General features: G+C 34.6%; 1 protein-coding gene across 1 annotated transcript; it reads right to left on the bottom strand.

The window, feature by feature from the left end:
* Positions 1-10,760: 10,760 nt before the first annotated feature.
* Positions 10,761-15,441, bottom strand: LOC119777192 (butyrophilin subfamily 3 member A2-like). Its single transcript, XM_038275997.1, has 3 exons — positions 15,141-15,441; positions 11,609-11,896; positions 10,761-11,278 (listed from the first exon to the last, which is right to left on the bottom strand). Exons 1-3 carry the CDS (start codon positions 15,439-15,441, stop codon positions 10,761-10,763), a joined length of 1,107 nt encoding a protein of 368 aa, XP_038131925.1.
* Between the last annotated feature and the right edge of the window lie 1,810 nt (positions 15,442-17,251).

Below are 17,251 nucleotides of genomic sequence, written 5' to 3'. Positions count from 1 at the left end.
CTGTTTTGATTTTTTGAGCTCAATAAATCACCAACACCGGTAACCCGACTGAGACTGGATTCTTGGAGGCCAAAGAACCCCGTCACAGTGACCCAAATCATCACTGTTACTGTTATTATATAGTAAATTAAATCATTACTGTTAAATTGTATGTATTGTCCAATTGTTTAATCGAATTCTTATTCCGGATTAGTTGGAGACATACACTAGGCTATATCAGCCCCACCAAAAATATTTTTCACCAGCCGCCACTGCAGCTAGGCACATAATTAATAGAAGAGTTGTTTACAGTTTCTACTTTATTGCTTTCATTCTTTAACAATGTAAAGCCATACAGCATTCAATAAAACATGGTAACATGTTGAACTTATTTTATGCCTACTCAAACTCAAAACATTCACACTTAAATTGTTCAAAGGAAAACGTTTAGTTTCAAAATTACATGACATTCAAAACAACCATATAGCTAAATAATGTTTGTCAATTAGCTTCATTTGCCTAACAATTTATTAGCACGGTGGTAAATGCTTTAATTACAGTCAAGCATATTAAAAGTTTTTTTGCTTTCTTTTCCCAAAACCCAATGAACCCACTGACAGACATTGTATACATCATAGCTTCAACATATATACCATTTTAAAGCCTTATGTAGGCCAAGACTTCACAAAGACATGTGAACTTCAGCCAGAGCATTTTACAATGAACTCCAAACAACTGCCTCCTACAATAGTAGGATTCACCAAACAGGGGGTCAGAGAAACCAAACAACTATCTATGCATTTTAATCATCGCATTTACTATACAAATATGTTCGATTAATTCACCAATGAAAGGAAATACCTGATCTGCAAAGCAATAGCTGTTAAATCTTGGTGGCTTTTGGACGAGTTACACAAGGTACTTTCAGTTTGAAGTCCTGCAAAGGTTGCTCTATAGAAATACATATTTGGCAAAGCTAATGAAGCTAATATTGACACAAAGCTGCACATTTGTATGTGGACAAAGAGCAATCATTTTTTAGAATTCATTTAAAAAAGAAAAAAGCCGTTCATCATTTTCAAGGAACCCAGGCGAAACCTGTAAAAAGTAATAAAGGGAAGATGTAGGTCAACAAACGTTCTGAATATACCTTCAGCTTCTAATATTTCAGATTGCAGGTATGATAAAGTTTACCAATAATAAACCCCTTGATCCATTTGGAATAAATTAAAAAGTTTACAAAGAGCTTAACAAAAAACTTGCATTTTGGTTTGAAATTAAGACTATAACATTTACCCTAAGACATAACTAGTTTAACTTAACTAGTTGACTATAATCATGCTATAATCAAGAATCATAAATGAATCAATAATCAATGTCAGATCTCATGCTACAAATACCAGCAAGTTTATTAAATGGAAAACTTTGTTTATTTTAATAGCTTTTGTCTATGTTAAAATGAATTAAAGTTATTTGGAACTGAAAATGTTTATTAAAATTTATTATAATGTTCAACCTGTAATCATTCACTTTTCTTTTTTTTTGTGGTACATGGTTGTTTGTTTCAAATATTTTTGGAAATTGATCTTATAAATCTATCATCATGAATGGATGGATGGATGGATGGATGGATGGATGGATGGATGGATGGATGGATGGATGGATGTTGCGGTATCTCATGTTAAGCAGGGGAAACGCTATCTGACGGGGTTTATAGGCCCGTCAGATAGCGTTCCCCCCTGATGTCATATACGTTGAGTTGCAATAAATGCAAAACTCTCTGCAGGTTCATGTCTCTGTCGTCCACTCTGTTCAGCTGGCTTTTGAAACACACGGCAAGAAGGTGGGGGCCGGGTGGTGAGGGTTACGGGGCAGAGAAACGCAAAAGTAATGCAATAGTTATTTTACTAGTAACTACTTACTTTCATTGTGGACAAACTCAGTTAGTACAACCAGCCTCTGGTCTGGGTTCCCCTACGGAAACTTTTTTCGGTGTACATTGATGTATTGGCGTAAAAGACAAATCAAGCAAACAAACAAACAAAAAAAAAAACAACTGCACACTGCAAAAACAATCCAGAAAGAAGTAAAAAATGGCTTAAATTAAGTATATTTAGCCTTAATTTGAGCAGGTAAATAAGATGATTTGCCAATGGAATGAGTATTTTCACTCTTAAAATAAGATAGTTAGATAATATTTACTTGAAATAAGACGATAAAATAGTTTTTTCTTATTTTAAAAGGAAATTGTCTTGTTCCATTGGCAAAGTGTCTTACTTATCTCCTCAAATCAAGGAAAAACACACTTATTTTAAGAAAAAATAACTTATTGAGATTTATATTTTTTGCAGTGCACCCCTCCCCCTCAAATATTTTCTGACATCTGTATATATGCGTATTTCTTAAAGCAATTTTTATATTGTTGTTGTTTAGTAACTGCCCTGCTGCTTTTCAAAACCAACCTCCATCGGTTTTTTCTAAATGTTGTATTTTTGTATTACTTATGTCGACTGTATGTTTACTTGTAAATGTGTATCATTTTATAACTAAAACACATTTCTCGTCTGTGTTAAAAATCACATGGCAATAAAAATATGCATATTATAATGGAAGGTTAAGTGTAGATCTTTGCTGTAAGAGCTTTATATGTCAGACAAAAATTTGGTATCAACAAATAAATAACCTAAACTAATTACGTGGAGCAGAATCAGGTACAAAAACATTTATCAGTTTATCTCTCATGTCTTTTTTAAGACAGTGTCCGTTTGTGTCTCAGCAGGAGCCTCGCTGTTATTTCTAGAACTACAAATTAAACCTGCAATTTTATCGCCCCCACAAACAATGCAGACAGGAAGACCACCTCCTGACGAACATTTAACCTAAAAGTTGGTGTCAAACACCTGACAGTAAGAATTGGCCCTCAGTCATGGATATTATATCTCTCTGCATCTGTAAGTACCGAGTTCTATAAGCCTGTTTTGAGCTGTTTTCTTCACAGCAGAGGTTTATCTCTTTCTCATGTTTCTACAGGCAGGAACATGTTTCTCCTGCTGGTTCTGCAAACTAAGCACAGCTGTGCTGCTCAAAGAGCTGGTCAGTACTTTTTACAGAGATATGTAAATAAATGAAATACTCCTGAAGGTTTATTTCCCAAACTTTGTATAACCTTATTATTATGATACTATTATATGTTTAGTTTTAATCTAAAAGAAATAACTCAGAAGACCTACAGACAAAAAAAAAAAATCAATAAATGCCATTGTATTTCCATTGAAAAATCTTTTTTTCTAATTCTTTTCAGATACGGGTTTTCCTAACATCTTTCCTGACAGGCTTCAGTTCTTTGAATATGAGGCTATAACTGTAAACTGTGAGCTGATAGATGGTTTAAACGCCTCAAAAGTTATGAGGAAATTCCATGAAATCAGACCACCAAGTTCTTTGGACCCCTGCAGCTCATCAGAACCTTTCTGCACTATTTATCCTGCCTTGGAAGCATACAGTGGAGAGTACTGGTGTGAAGATGAAGATGGTGGAAGAAGTAATTCTGTTAACCTTTCTATTACGGGTATGTCTTAAATATATCTGAAGGAAATGGTCTAAATAGGAAAAGAAAGTAAAATCTGTTGATGACATATTCTTAAAATGTTCAACTTATTTAAATTTAATTTTTCCTAAATGTTTAGCTAAAATAAACATGTTTTAGTTCAGTCAGATTACAGTTGAATCAAAGTTTATTGCTGACACATAACCTCATTTATCATAACCTCATGTATTTGGATTTTTCAGTTGGATCTGTGATCCTGGAGGTACCGACCCAACCTGAGGGAAGGATCAGACGTGACGCTTCCATGTATTCACCATGATACCAGACTGAAAGATAAAATGAAAACTGAGTTGAATTACATCAGAGATTTCTACAAAAATGGTCTCCATCTCATGACGTACTATATTACCAACATGACCATCCAGAATGTTACCAAGGCAGATGAAGGCTTCTACAGCTGCAGCATCTCAGGGGCAGGAGAATCTCCTGACAGTTGGCTGGCTGTCAAAAGGTCTGACAATACGCCAATGACAGGTTAGTCTGTAGTCTGTTGTTTTTGTTTGTTTACTCTGTTTTTTTTTTTTTTACTACGATAAATATGCAAATATTTCGTTTTGCCAGGATCCATCTGCATATTTCCTTTGTTATGATTTAACCAATAGTCTATTTTCTGAACCTACAGACTCTGGATCCAACAGACTGCAAGCTGTTGATAAACCATTGACAGGTTAGTCTGTCTGTCTGTCTGTAGGTCTGTCTGTCTGTCTGTCTGTTTAATATTTGTCATCTACCTTTCAGTACCAAATGAGAGTCCTTCTATCCAGTCCAAACAGCCTAAAAATCTTCTTCTTGAGGCGACAGTGAGATTAGTCTTCATGACCTTGTTCTGCTTGGTGATTGCTCTGATTTATTACAAGAAACACAAAGGTAAGAGCAGATAAGAAGTTTATGTGTCTTTGCATGCTGCTGTCAGGAATAATAAAAACAAATGTTGGTTGCTATACCAACAAAATGAATAAACAAATATAAAATTATATGAAAGTAAATAAAAATATAGCATAGATGAAAAACACCCAAAAATAAGAATAAAAATTATTTAATAATTGCAGAGTCTGATGGGTACTGTTGCAATGTTTCATCTCTGATGGATTAGTTAGGAACTTTGGAAAATTATTATTTATTATTCACTGGATAAAGTTAGAACACTACTGTTCTGGAGTATGACCTACTATTGTGAGCATAGTATCCCCTTAAAATCTGATCAGGGCCTCACTCAGTGGTTTCAGAACACCAGATACAGATAAACTTACACAGATGTTATAAAGAGAACAAAAATTACATCCAGTCTACCTTTGGAATATATGAAACCCCCTTAAACATACTAACGGGTTGTTTCTCTCTCATGTTTGCAATGAAAACTTACTTTTATCACTGAGCAGAAACTTTATCCAGCTATTGATGTAGTATTTCCAACGAGCTCCAAAGGAAGCTTTTGCTAATTAACTCTGTAATGGATGAACTTTAAGCCACAATCTGATGGTCAGATATTCTCTGTCAGGATTTTCCTGGTGAAAAGTTTTATTAATTGCTCGGTCAAATAGAACAGGTCTTTCAGGTCCTGAAAAAAGCTAAACAGGACCAAAACTTCAAACCACCACTAAGTGTTAGTGTTGTTTGGACATTCATTTTCCAAACTGCTGTATTAGTTTTAGGCCACATGTGATGTTAAACTGGAAAAAATGTTCTACATTAAGATACACTTTACTTGTTGTATTTTGAAATCAGACCACTTTATAATGTCAGCTGGTTCCTGTTGAAGTGATTTCTGAATGCTATTAAACAGGCCTGGGGTCGGCTGCAGAGAATGAACTCAGCCTTCATTGTTCATCTCTTTCAGAATTTACCCATGGAGGAAATTAGCTATTAAGATGGGGTCAGAGTGTTCAATAAGCTTTTGTGTGGTTATCAAATAAAATACTGTTATTTAGCTTCCAGTTTAATAAAAAAAAAAAAAAAAAACACATCAATAAAATCTGTTATTAGTTATTTTTTTGACAGTATTGTATGTTCTCTAAATGTTAGGGATATATTACAAACGAATTACTGTGTTTATTTTGAACTAATTAATCATTTTCTCTTATATTATTCAATTAATTTAAACCAAATTATCTCTATATAACCAGTTAAACCTGAAACTCATAACTCATTCTTTTGCTTTAAGAAACTTCAGGATCATACCTTTTGCTCCCTCGGATAAAAACAGAAGATCCCAACAAAGCTAAAGCAGGTCAGTAATTTAATATTGTATAGAAATTATTGTAAAATATGCAGCCATATTTATATTACAGTTTTTTCATTGCTGACATTTTTAAATTTTGATACATTTCTTAAATCAGCCTCGACATTTGAAAAACAGTTGGTGCACTTTGCAAATTAATAATACAAATAGCAAAACTCCAGGGAAGTATTCTTTCAGAATCCTTTGTTCATCTCTCAAAAGTCATCTATCATTGAATATATCATTACCATTAGAATGATAAATCATTGACATTATATATTGGTTAAGATGGTGAAAGTTCCTTTAGCTTTTTCTGGAGGGATGTTATGACTAGAGATCTTATGACTTTTATTGTTAAGTGTTATACTTTAGTGTTTGCGGATGATTAGTTGAAAGCGACTGGATGTTTTGTTTCAAATGTTTAAACACTATAAACTGAACACGCTATTTCCTTTGTTATAACAGGGTGGTATTCTGCTCTATTGTATTTCATTTTATTTTTAGATATGCTCTTGTGAACCTCAAAGGAGATTAATTTTATCTTCTTAGTTATACTTTTATAAGAAAACCCCAGCCTTTAACCAATTATAGAGATAGCTGAAAAGGTCATGTTTAAACGGCATAGAAATATAGCTGCTGTTGTTGTCTGATAATGTTTTTCTTCATAGTTTTTTTAAATAATTTATAATGAAATTTGATGAGAGGAAACCAAAATGTATCTGTGTTTTCTCTCATCAGAGGAGGAAGGAACCACAGAGAGCGACATTCCATGTATGCCAGAGGAGGAAGCCGTCTGATCATTGAGGTTAGGAGGCTGATTCTGTAAAAGTGGCATAAAATAAATGCCAGGGATTATGGTCAGGAAAAAAAAAAAATTACTCTGCTGATATCAGCTCACTTTTGGACTGTTTAACTATTCATGTTCTTTAAAAATATGATAATGATGTTTGGTGATGGTTAGTTTCTATTTTGAACACACAATTTGCAGTCTGATAAAAATTACAGCACAGTTCTTGATATGAAAGACTATATTTCATAGTAGCCAATAGCAGCTGTTTTTTCTAAATGCAATTCACTCAAAATCTTCTATTTCAAAATTCAAGAAAACCTATGATTTGATAATTGATTTTTTATTTTTTTATTTTTGTATGTATTTTAAGTGATCTTTTGTTTTTACTAATGAAATGGGCCCATTTGTTTCTGTTTGTTTAGCCCAGGTTGTTTCTGCTGTAAAATAACATTTTAAATTGTGTTATGTTTCTACACATTGTTCTTGTTATCTTTGCAACAACTTCAAACTAAAGTTTTTATGAAAGTAGAATCAACAAAATGTATTAACGTAGACATGAAAGTATTTCTTGTAACTTTTTCCTTCTTTTTTTACGCAGATTAAATTGTTGTAAACTGCTGTAAACTCAGTTTTAAATCAAATTTTATCTTGAAAGGAACATATCTCTGAAGATTCTCATTCATCCAGGTCATGGTCCAGCTTGAAGTGAACTTGAAACTTGAAAAGTTCAGTTTAGGCAACTGAACGTGATGTTTACTAGATGTTTTTTCTGACTTCTTCAGTTCTAACTATGGTGGCAAAGTATGGGAACTCTGAGATTAATATACTGTAAGTGTAACATATTCTAAAAATAAGAAATGTGAATGTAAAGTTAAACTTCACATGCTCTTATGAGAAAATCATATAAAAATATATATATTTGTTTTTATAATTCAGCCTTACCTTAATAAAAACCAAGAAACCCTCTGTTTTTATTTAGTATGACCAAAAAACAATTAAACAAAAATAATACTGATTGAAATTTGTAACAGAGATGTGAAAAAAGAAACTGCACACTGATTCAGAGGATCAGTTTCTTTCTTCAGGTCGACATCTTAGAATGGTATCAACATTTTTAGACTAAACTGACATGCTTCTTTTATGTATTTATTTATCTTTTTACAGGCCCTTTATAGTAGAGACTTTATATATATTTTTATTTTGTTATGCATTTTTATTGTAAATGTAATGTATCATGCTTCATTTATGTACGTATTTTTCTGATAATTGAATTCCGTAGCAGTGCAATGATAGCAGTTATGTGTGAATGTTGTATGACATATAGTATGGACAATGCAGCAGTCAGAGACAACATTTCTTCGGGACATTGAAGTTCATCATCATCATCATCATCATCATCATCATCATCATCATCATCATCATCATCATATACTAAGAAAGTGGTTCATGGAGTCTGCTTCCACTCCTACAGTGGTGAGCATGACATTTGTTTTTTATATTATGATTACATTGTCCTTGTGTTTTAATGAATTTGGTCTCCACCTTTAAGTTTTAAATCACTGCTGCACTTTATAGAAGGGAAATGTGAAAGCTGTACAAAACTGTGTATACAAAATGACAATAAAAGTTGTCTAAGTCTATGTTAATGCCAATTAAAAATGTCAGGCCAAAATTAAATGTTAGCCAAAATATTGGCAAAAATAAAATAAAAAATACTTTAACACCTTAGACTTTAAAGCTTACTTAGGCACTTAAGGGAACAACAAAAATATTCATATGATTTTAAAAGCCCATATCACATCCACTGATTCACATTTCATATTTTTCTTCTTTCAATTCATGTCCTTAAAGGAACCTTTTCCCCATGACTATAATTGATGCTATAACATCACATTAATGGGAATCCAAATATCTTTTATTTTCATTGACTTTATTTTGGTCATGATTCTAAGAAGAAGAATCCCATATAGATATAGAAAATTATGAGGCCACGTCAAACCACAATATCTCTATTAAGGCCTTCTCTTTACTGGAGAGGCTAGAATAGAAGAGACTAATCCTTTTTTTGTTTCAAGCTGCAATAAAAACTATAAAACAAGTCATCAAATGTGGTTTGTATATTGCAGATGATTAAAAAGTAAGTTTTCAAACCTTTAGATATATCATGGAACCCATTAGGTCCGTTTTACAATTTTTCAGCCTTCCTTAAATACATCTAAGAAGCCTTCCCCTGGTATTCTCACAATATATATGATTCATGATATATAAATGCTAATTTGAAGTATATGAAGTAAATATTCTCTCAAAACAACTGTTTTAATTTAGTTCTGGTTCCTTCCCCTACAGTCTTTCGTAGGCAGGCAGGCATTAAGCTTCAGATCCTCAGTGTCGTTTTGTAAAACTATTGCATGGTTGTCAAAGTAATAGAGCAGTGATAATGCCTACTTAGTGTTGTATTAAGTAAAGTTTAAGTACTTCTGACAAGAACTTACTTGGTTTTAAATAAGTATAATAAGTTAAAGACACGGTAAAACAACTGTTGGGTTACCACTAACTTCTAGCAGGTATCTTTTTTTTCACCATATTGTCTTGATCTTCAAGCTGACAAAGAACCCAATTTTTGTTTGTGAATATAAGTCATTATAATTGGTTGTGCTCTGTGCAAAGCAAAATACATGGTGCATCTGTTAATGTGTGTAAATAAAAAATATTTTATTATTTTTATATTTTTATTTTGTAACTGTTTAATTTTTATGATGTATGTACCCCGTCTCTCCCCCGTAGACAGCTGGAGATAGGCACCAGCAACCCTCATGACCCTCCTTGGGATAAGCATTACGGAAAATGGATGCATGGATAATTTTCTGATGACCAATCGAGATTTCCCCCATATGTTTAAATCCTCTTAAACTTGACATAGCAGATAGACTGGTCTTTGTAGAAAACATCTGGATTAACAGCTGCCATTATCACCAACCATTGTGTCATTGATTTAAAAAAGAAAAAAAAAAAATAGTGTTGTAGAATAATATTCCAAAATCTATGCAAAGGACACTCAGAAGTCAATAGTAATTGTGTGATTCTTGTGTGATCCCAGAAGAGATGGGCAGAATGGAGATGATCTATTCAGTGGCAGGTTTTCTCTAAGAAACCCACAATTTAATTTAAATCAATTATATTCTTAAGCCAAACATAACAGCTGCGTGTGCTCACTTCAAAAATCTATTGGTGCTTTTAGAGGTTGAAGGATTCCCACTTTGGTGCTGTAAATCCTGTTTTTATAAATAATGCCACTGTAAAATATATTTGTAAAATAATGTAAATAGCTCAGGAATGGATCCCATAATAAAGTCGGGTAGCTTTCTGTGGTAGAACAGTTTCATGCTTCTCCTCTAGTAAACTAAATGTTTAATAAAAATGCAAACTTTTTCGTGTGATGAATGAATAGAGTTTTTAAACAGTGTGAAACACAATTTTCTGCTAAGGTTTAAATATGTTACTTATCTTAGAAGCTTGGAATTATGTATTATGTATTTTATAATTATGTCTTCTCTATCAGAGTGCTAAGATTTATAGCATACAATCTTTTTTGCACACCACTCTTTAATCTAGGATTCATACTTCAAATGTAAAAACAGATAAATGATTATTTCATGCCAACCTGCATTTAAATATTTGTTAATTTGGGAAGTTTTGTTTTCAGAGAAACAACATGCTCAGTTATTTAGTGGTTTTTAAAGGACTTGTGCAATTGCTTAATTCAAGGTAAAGAAAAGTAAGCGATATAAGCTGTGCTGGACTCAGAGTTTAATAAACCACCTGTACGGAATACCCACCATGGACTCTTGTATAATGTAGCCCAGTATTCAGATATATATTGTTCTTGTTTAAGGGAATTTCCACACAAAAATAAGTTGAAACATTTAACTTAGAAAAAGTATTAAATTACACAACTTCCTAATTTTCTGAAGAGAAACAGTTTTTGCATTTTTTTTAAACAATACATTTTGAATGTGTAGTGCTTTATTTATATATCATTTCCATTTATATACAAATTTATGTCTTCATTCATACGCAAACCATTGCGGACTGTCGGGACAGGTTTGTTTTCTCACACAATGTGGAAAACTATCCCAAGTTAATTAATTTCTGTCTCAGCAGGGAAATCACATATCTGTAAGATGTCTAAGATGTTTTTCTAATTCCACTACATGATTCTCTATTTCATGTTTTCTCTCCTTTAGCTTTTTAACCTCCTGACTTGTTTTCTCTCTCAGTTTTTCTGTCATCAGTTCCACATGTTGATGAGCGTTCCTTCTCCCATGCAGTCTCTCATTGCTCTCTGATATGATCTCTTTCAGTTTAAAGTATCTTTGGGCCATCTTTTCCGTATTGTTCTCTCTCCTGTTAAATACTCCATCATCAACAGCCTTAAGCTTCTTCTCATTTTCCTCAACTATTTCTTTTGCCTCCTCTTTTTGATTAGTCAGTCGTTCTTTCTGCTCCTTCAGTTCCTCTGACATCATCATTAATGCCTCAATCTGCTGATCAATGATTCTCTGATCCTGGTTTCTCTTTCTTGAGTACTCTTCAAGATCTGACATTTTCTTAGCCACAAAGTCTTTTCCTTCTGTCATCAGATGCTGTTTCTCTTTATTCACTTTGTCTTTTAGGTTCTTCATTGCTGCAGGAATAAAAATAAAATCAGATTAGGGTTTTGATTTTGTAGGTGAAGGTAAATAAAAAAGAAAAAAATTGTTAAGCACCTGTTATTTTCCAAAATATTTAAAGTCAATTGAACTTACAGATTTTAGTTTGTCGCCATTTCCAGATGAAAATAATCAATACCAGAGAACAACTGAGACCCAAAAATGCATTTAAAGAGAGAGGAAGAGGCATAATGCAAGGAAACCGGACACCAAAGACATAATCTGAAAACCAGATAGGGAGAAAACTATTTCATGAAAAATGACTGCATGTTTTTATGACATGCAGTCATATACTGTATGTTTACCTTGAATATAAATGTGTTTCTCTCTGGTCTGGTTGATGTCTTTCTTTTGGACTCTGCAGGTGATGTTGTTGTTGTGTCTTTTCTCCACGGTCACTCTGCTGCTGACACTATAAAGGCCATCAGGACCTTTGGTTTTCTCTGTAGATCCAGCAGACATGATGTTTCCCTCCCCATCCAGCCATATAATCTCAGGTTCTGGATACCAGACTGCAGAGCTGCAGTCTAACATCACTCCAAGGCTGCTGTTGTCCAGTCCTGCTAAACTGATACTGGGTGAGGAGACTGAACCTGGAATACAGGAAATAGGGATGAAGACTGCGTTGAGATTTTCCATCTAAAAAATGATTGCTATTGTGTTTTATTTTCCTTAGCCAAATACCGTGATTTAAAGTTTAAATTTGAATATACTCATCATTTGAGCAGTACCTTATATAGAAGTGTGACTTAATAGGTAGTTTTTAATCATCTAGCAAGATGTATATATAAGAGTAGCTGTTCAGTGATCACCAAGGGTGTAACTTTGTGATAAACATTGCTGGGGCTGCTCTAAGGATAGTGGCTGATGGACCTACAGCTACTCAACCCGAACGCTTTCAAAAGGGTTTATATTTTCCAAAAATGAGCTCAAACATGTATTTATTGAATGCTTCCTATTGTTGAGAACACAAGAGTACCACAGTACACCAATATTTATAGTTATGGACAGATGCCTGTCTTTAGTGCATTATTTATAAAGGGGTTAAAAAACATTCATGTATAAAAAACGACAAATAACAGCCGATACCGATGCCAACATCAATATATTATTCATCTCTAGTAATGACACAACTTTAATTCTGTGCATCCATACATGCATGGCTTCCCTTTATGCTGCATCAGTGAATATTCTCCTTCACAAGCAGCAGAATCTAATTTAGAAATTTGTCCCATATGTCATTGGGACAAATTTTCAGTCTGTGTCCTGTGAGTCTGGCTGTATCTGGGTTGGCTGGCATAGCTATTTCTGACTCTTGTTGAACTACAAAAGAAAAAAAGATATGTTGAATTTTATCCTAACATTGCGTATTATTTCTGGTAAACTTTGGGATATATTTTACTGCATGTTACATATCCTAGTAAATCTGTTTCACCTTTAAATCTGCAGGTATCACTAATTGTGTCTCTGCTCTGCTTAAAAACAAACAGATTTTTTGGTGGCATCTCTAATTTTTTTAACCAACCAATCTCCTAACCTTTACTGAAACATATATCGAAATAGCTGCCAGTTAAAATTTATTGAGTGCTGCTGTGTCTCCCCTCCTCCACATTGCTACTCTGTAAGCAGTGAATAGCAACCCCAAATAATGTATTGTCCCAAAGCGACAGATCCGATGATATTTCACTGAGAGGAGGGACTCGAGAACAGAGGGAGAGGGAGGAAGAAACACAGAATGAAAACGCTCTGAACACAGACAGCTGCACCCAACCCCAGTTACTGTTGGCTGAAGTATCAGGGGGGTAAAAGCAGAAATGATTGAGGGGGACATGTCCACACCAGTCCTTCAGAAAGTTACGCCAGTGATCAGCACCATGATCTGTAGATCCTAACTACTATTATTATTAAATAAAAAAATGTTATGTTTGTGTTTTCTTTATTTTGCATAGAATAAATACCCATCATTTCTCAGGAACTAGAAGAAAAGAACAAATGATGGTTAAAGCTGATAACCCAGAAATTGTATTTCTTGCATGAATGAGAACAAAGTTCTTAAGTCCACTGCATTGTAGCCAGATAAGGTCTAATAGATGCAATAAATGAATGTAGTGTAAAGCCCTATGGTCAAGTCAGGAGACTTGACCATAGGGCTTTACACTACTTTCACCTACAAACATTTCATAGTTTGTATATTTATTTTGTAACTCCCCGTAAAATCCTCCAGCTCTGGGAAAATATTAACCCTTCCCCATCCACTCACACATTCTACTGCTTCAGCTTTCTCTTAAATGTTGTGACGTTATCAGAGAGTTTGGGCCTTGTTGAGAGAGTCTGAGCTATTTAGTCTTTCAAACAGGCTGGCTAAATGTGCAAGGCTTGCAACCCACTTTAGGTCTGTCAAATAGTTAGCCAGGGCAGAACTACAGTCTGACATGATCAGTTATAGTGGAAATGCGATGGATTACAAATTGACTTTATATAGGAGATTGTGTCTCACTTTTATCAGTAATTATATAAAAAAAAAAAACTTGTTGCATTTATAGTCCGAACATTAACTCATCTGCCTTTTTTCTCCTTATTCAGTAACATGATGAATGGGCTCAAAAGAGTAAGCAATGAGATTTAGCTGTTCTAGTCTCCTTTCAGCTTCATCTTCCATCATACCAAATTTCTTGAGTGTTTTACGGTTGTGAGGTATAGCTGATATTACCAATGTATTCAGCTGCTAACTACCCAACCGACATCACCACTACAAGATGGCAGCGCCCTTGCCAAAAAGGATAAATACCACGTTTTTTGTTTTATATGTTTATATTTTTCACTTTAGTAAAACAATTATTCGTAATAGTAAGAGAATTTCTTGTAATTTAGGCTAATTTGGTTTACCGTTTTTAAGTCCATTTTAAGGGAGGACTATAGTAGTTAAAAATTGACTTAAAGAAAAACTGACAAAAAACATGCTATTTAAGGCTATAATTTCATTGTACGGAATGGTTACCGGAAAATAATAGTGCTCAAATAAGAGAGAGGAAACAAGAGTTTGCAAGTAAGAAAGGCCATGGGCGTCTACGTAAGAGAGTTTGGACAATACCACTGATAACAATTGGCAACATTTCAAAGAGCAACAGTGACGCAAGGGGTTGAAATGAGCGAATTTAGCTGATCATGCTAGCTTTTTCATAGTTAGTAAAGCATGGAGGAAAAGAATGATGTTTAGGTTGCTCTACTCGTCTTTGCTCATGTAAGATGAATTTGATTGAAACAGGCACTAAATAAAAAACAAATAAAACACATTTCGCATGACTAACAACTGAACTAATATGAAGTAAAACCTCTCAATGAGTACGTTTTTTTTTTCGTAATGGTTGTCTAGTTTGTGAAATAAATGCCAAAACTATCAGGACTGTCACTGATCTGCCCGTGTTTTAAATGGGTCGCCAAGCAGTTCAGGAGAAAATATCCATACAATATCCAAAATCATATTTCTGAACAATCCAACCACTACTTCATTTAGAGTTTAAACCTTAAAAGCTAAATTTCAGACTGATGACTTCATGAAAACAAACCTTGGCTATATTTAAGCACATTTTAGGCAACTCTGAAAAACCTTGAAAAAAACTCTGAAAAAAACTGCCATTTTTTCTATAACACAGTGTATCCTCCAACTTCTAAAATAGAATGTTTTTTTTTTTTTTATTAATATCAACAAATATTTAGGCCTATGCTCATTTAGGAAGACTTTTGTCAATTCTTTGTAAACCAGCTTTACCACATTCACAATCAGCAGCTGTAGAAAAATATTTTCTGAGGTTTCTGTTACATATTGCATTTACTTACCAATAAAAAGGTCAACAAAATGTTCTTCAATCTCTTTTGGATCGTAGCATCTGAATCTTCCATTGTCAGAGTGTTTTACACCAGTCAGTCTCAGTGAAACGTCTCCATCTTTCAGTCTGTCGGTGAACAGCGATGTTCTTCCTTTGTAGGCGATGTTTTGGTCATCTTTATATTCACTCCCGTCAAACCACAGATACACAAATCTGGGATTTAGGTCAAGTCTTCCCCACTCCACTGCTAACTCATCAGTGTTCAGGGAAGCCTCCAAGTGACACGGCAACACAACATCCTCACCAACCATGGCTGTAACAAGCTGAGGCTGACTATTCTGCAGCGACCGACCTGGAAAATAATTTTTATTGTTATTTTCATAAACATATATATTTCTTTTCACAGTGCTTATTGATTTTAACTATTTTCTACAATCTGTCAGTGTTTTTGTTGAATTTCCATATAGAAGTTACCTTCGCTTGTGTAGATCAGAAGAAAGAAGCCAAACATGATTTCAGCAATTACAACCTCTTTAAACAGAAGTTTCAAAGATAACCTTTGCAGAATATGGACCATGTTGAAGACAAAAATCTGAGAGAAGAATAGGAAAAAAAGAAAGAGAATAAATTTTTTTATAATGTGTATTTAAAAATAGGGGTCAAAAACATGTTTTGATCATAAAACTGTTAATCCCTTGAAGACATAAAGTGGAAAAAAGGTTTCTTATTAGCAGTATATATATATATATATATATATATATATATATATATATATAAATCCAGATAAAGTAATAGTGACGTGCAAAAAACCACAGGCAGGAATGATTTCCTCTGGCGCTCTGTGGTGCATCTGGGTAAAAGGAGTCTTCTACTGAAGGAGCTCGTCTGCTTGACCAGTGTGTCATGGAGAGGATGTGAGTCATTGTCTAATACCCCATTTACACTACCCTTGAAAAACCGTGCCAAAACCGGTCCAAGCTCAGTAACTGAGATAACTTATCGTGTGTAAATGGAAAGCAAACTGAACTGAACCGAGCTAGACACACCTGGACCGCGCTAACTGCAGACCAGTTCCAGAGGTGGGCTCGAAAGAGAAGAACCAAGCTCGGCCTGATTAACTAATCCAAGCTAGGATCGGTTTTTCAAGGGTAGTGTAAATGGGGTATTAGATGGAGTGAAGCCAGGACAGCATCCTCCTCTTTGCCACGGTCGTCAGTGTGTCCAACTCCTCCCCCACAACATCACCGGCCCTCCTGATCAATTTGTTCAGTCTGTTGTTGTCAGCGACACTCAGCCCACTGCCCCAGCATGTGACAGCAAAGAGGAGCGTGGTAGCAACAACAGACCCATAAAACATCCTCAGCATCGCCCCACAGATGTTAGGGACGGCATCCATCCCACTTTGGATGGTGCAGCTCTTCTTTCTAGGAATCTGGCCACATTTATTAGTCCTCCAAAACACTGACCAGGGTGCAGACCAGGAAGTGGAGTCGTAGTGTAACACACGTCTCTGCAGCTTTTCTACTGTTACCCACCCATTACTCCATCCAGACAGTGACTTGCCTGCGACCAAATAAACTAGAAAAGATTCCCAAAGGAGTAAATCATGATAATCTAATGAAAATTAAAATAACTCCAAATGGGGAAAAAGTTAAAACGATGAAATGTGGTTTATTTAGCATAAGATCTCTTTATTTTAAAAAGTCTGCTAGTGAATGGCTTGATTTGTGATAATCACATTGATTTGTGTTGCCTTACAGAAAGTTGGCTGCAACAAAAGGATTATGTGAGCATAAAAGAGGCAACTCCCTTTAGTTATTTACATTTTTTCACATACCCAGAAATTTTGGGTGAGGAGCAGGAGTAGCCACACTCTTTAAGTCTGACTTACCGTATTTTCATGACCATAAGGCGCACCGTACAAAAAAGGCGCAGTCTCAGTTATGTGTGCCATTTCTGTATTTAACACACACATAAGGCGCACCGGACTATAGGGCGCGTTTTTTTTATATACAGGTACATGTCCTCTACTACGTTTAAATACCTCTACTGCGTATTTAAAAATACAGCGGGAGCAAAACTGAGTATGTTTGTGCTTTATTCATGTATTTATTACAAAGT

The sequence above is a fragment of the Cyprinodon tularosa genome, unplaced genomic scaffold (assembly GCF_016077235.1).
Source record: "Cyprinodon tularosa strain WSP-4 unplaced genomic scaffold, ASM1607723v1 ctg989, whole genome shotgun sequence".
Taxonomy (NCBI): Eukaryota; Metazoa; Chordata; class Actinopteri; order Cyprinodontiformes; family Cyprinodontidae; genus Cyprinodon; species Cyprinodon tularosa.
The sequence above is the reverse complement of the archived record's forward strand: the minus strand, read 5'-3'. Positions and strand labels throughout refer to the sequence as shown.

What these genes read in the sequence shown, in the direction of transcription:
- LOC119777192 (XM_038275997.1), bottom strand. Translation starts at nt 15,441, where the DNA reads ATGGTTGGTGAGGATGTTGTGTTGCCGTGTCACTTGGAGGCTTCCCTG. An exon ending in TTTTGTTGACCTTTTTATTG is followed by an intron (nt 11,897 to 15,140) that starts GTAAGTAAATGC and finishes CCTGTATTCCAG; the next exon opens with GTTCAGTCTCCTCACCCAGT. An exon ending in GAAACACATTTATATTCAAG is followed by an intron (nt 11,279 to 11,608) that starts GTAAACATACAG and finishes TTATTCCTGCAG; the next exon opens with CAATGAAGAACCTAAAAGAC.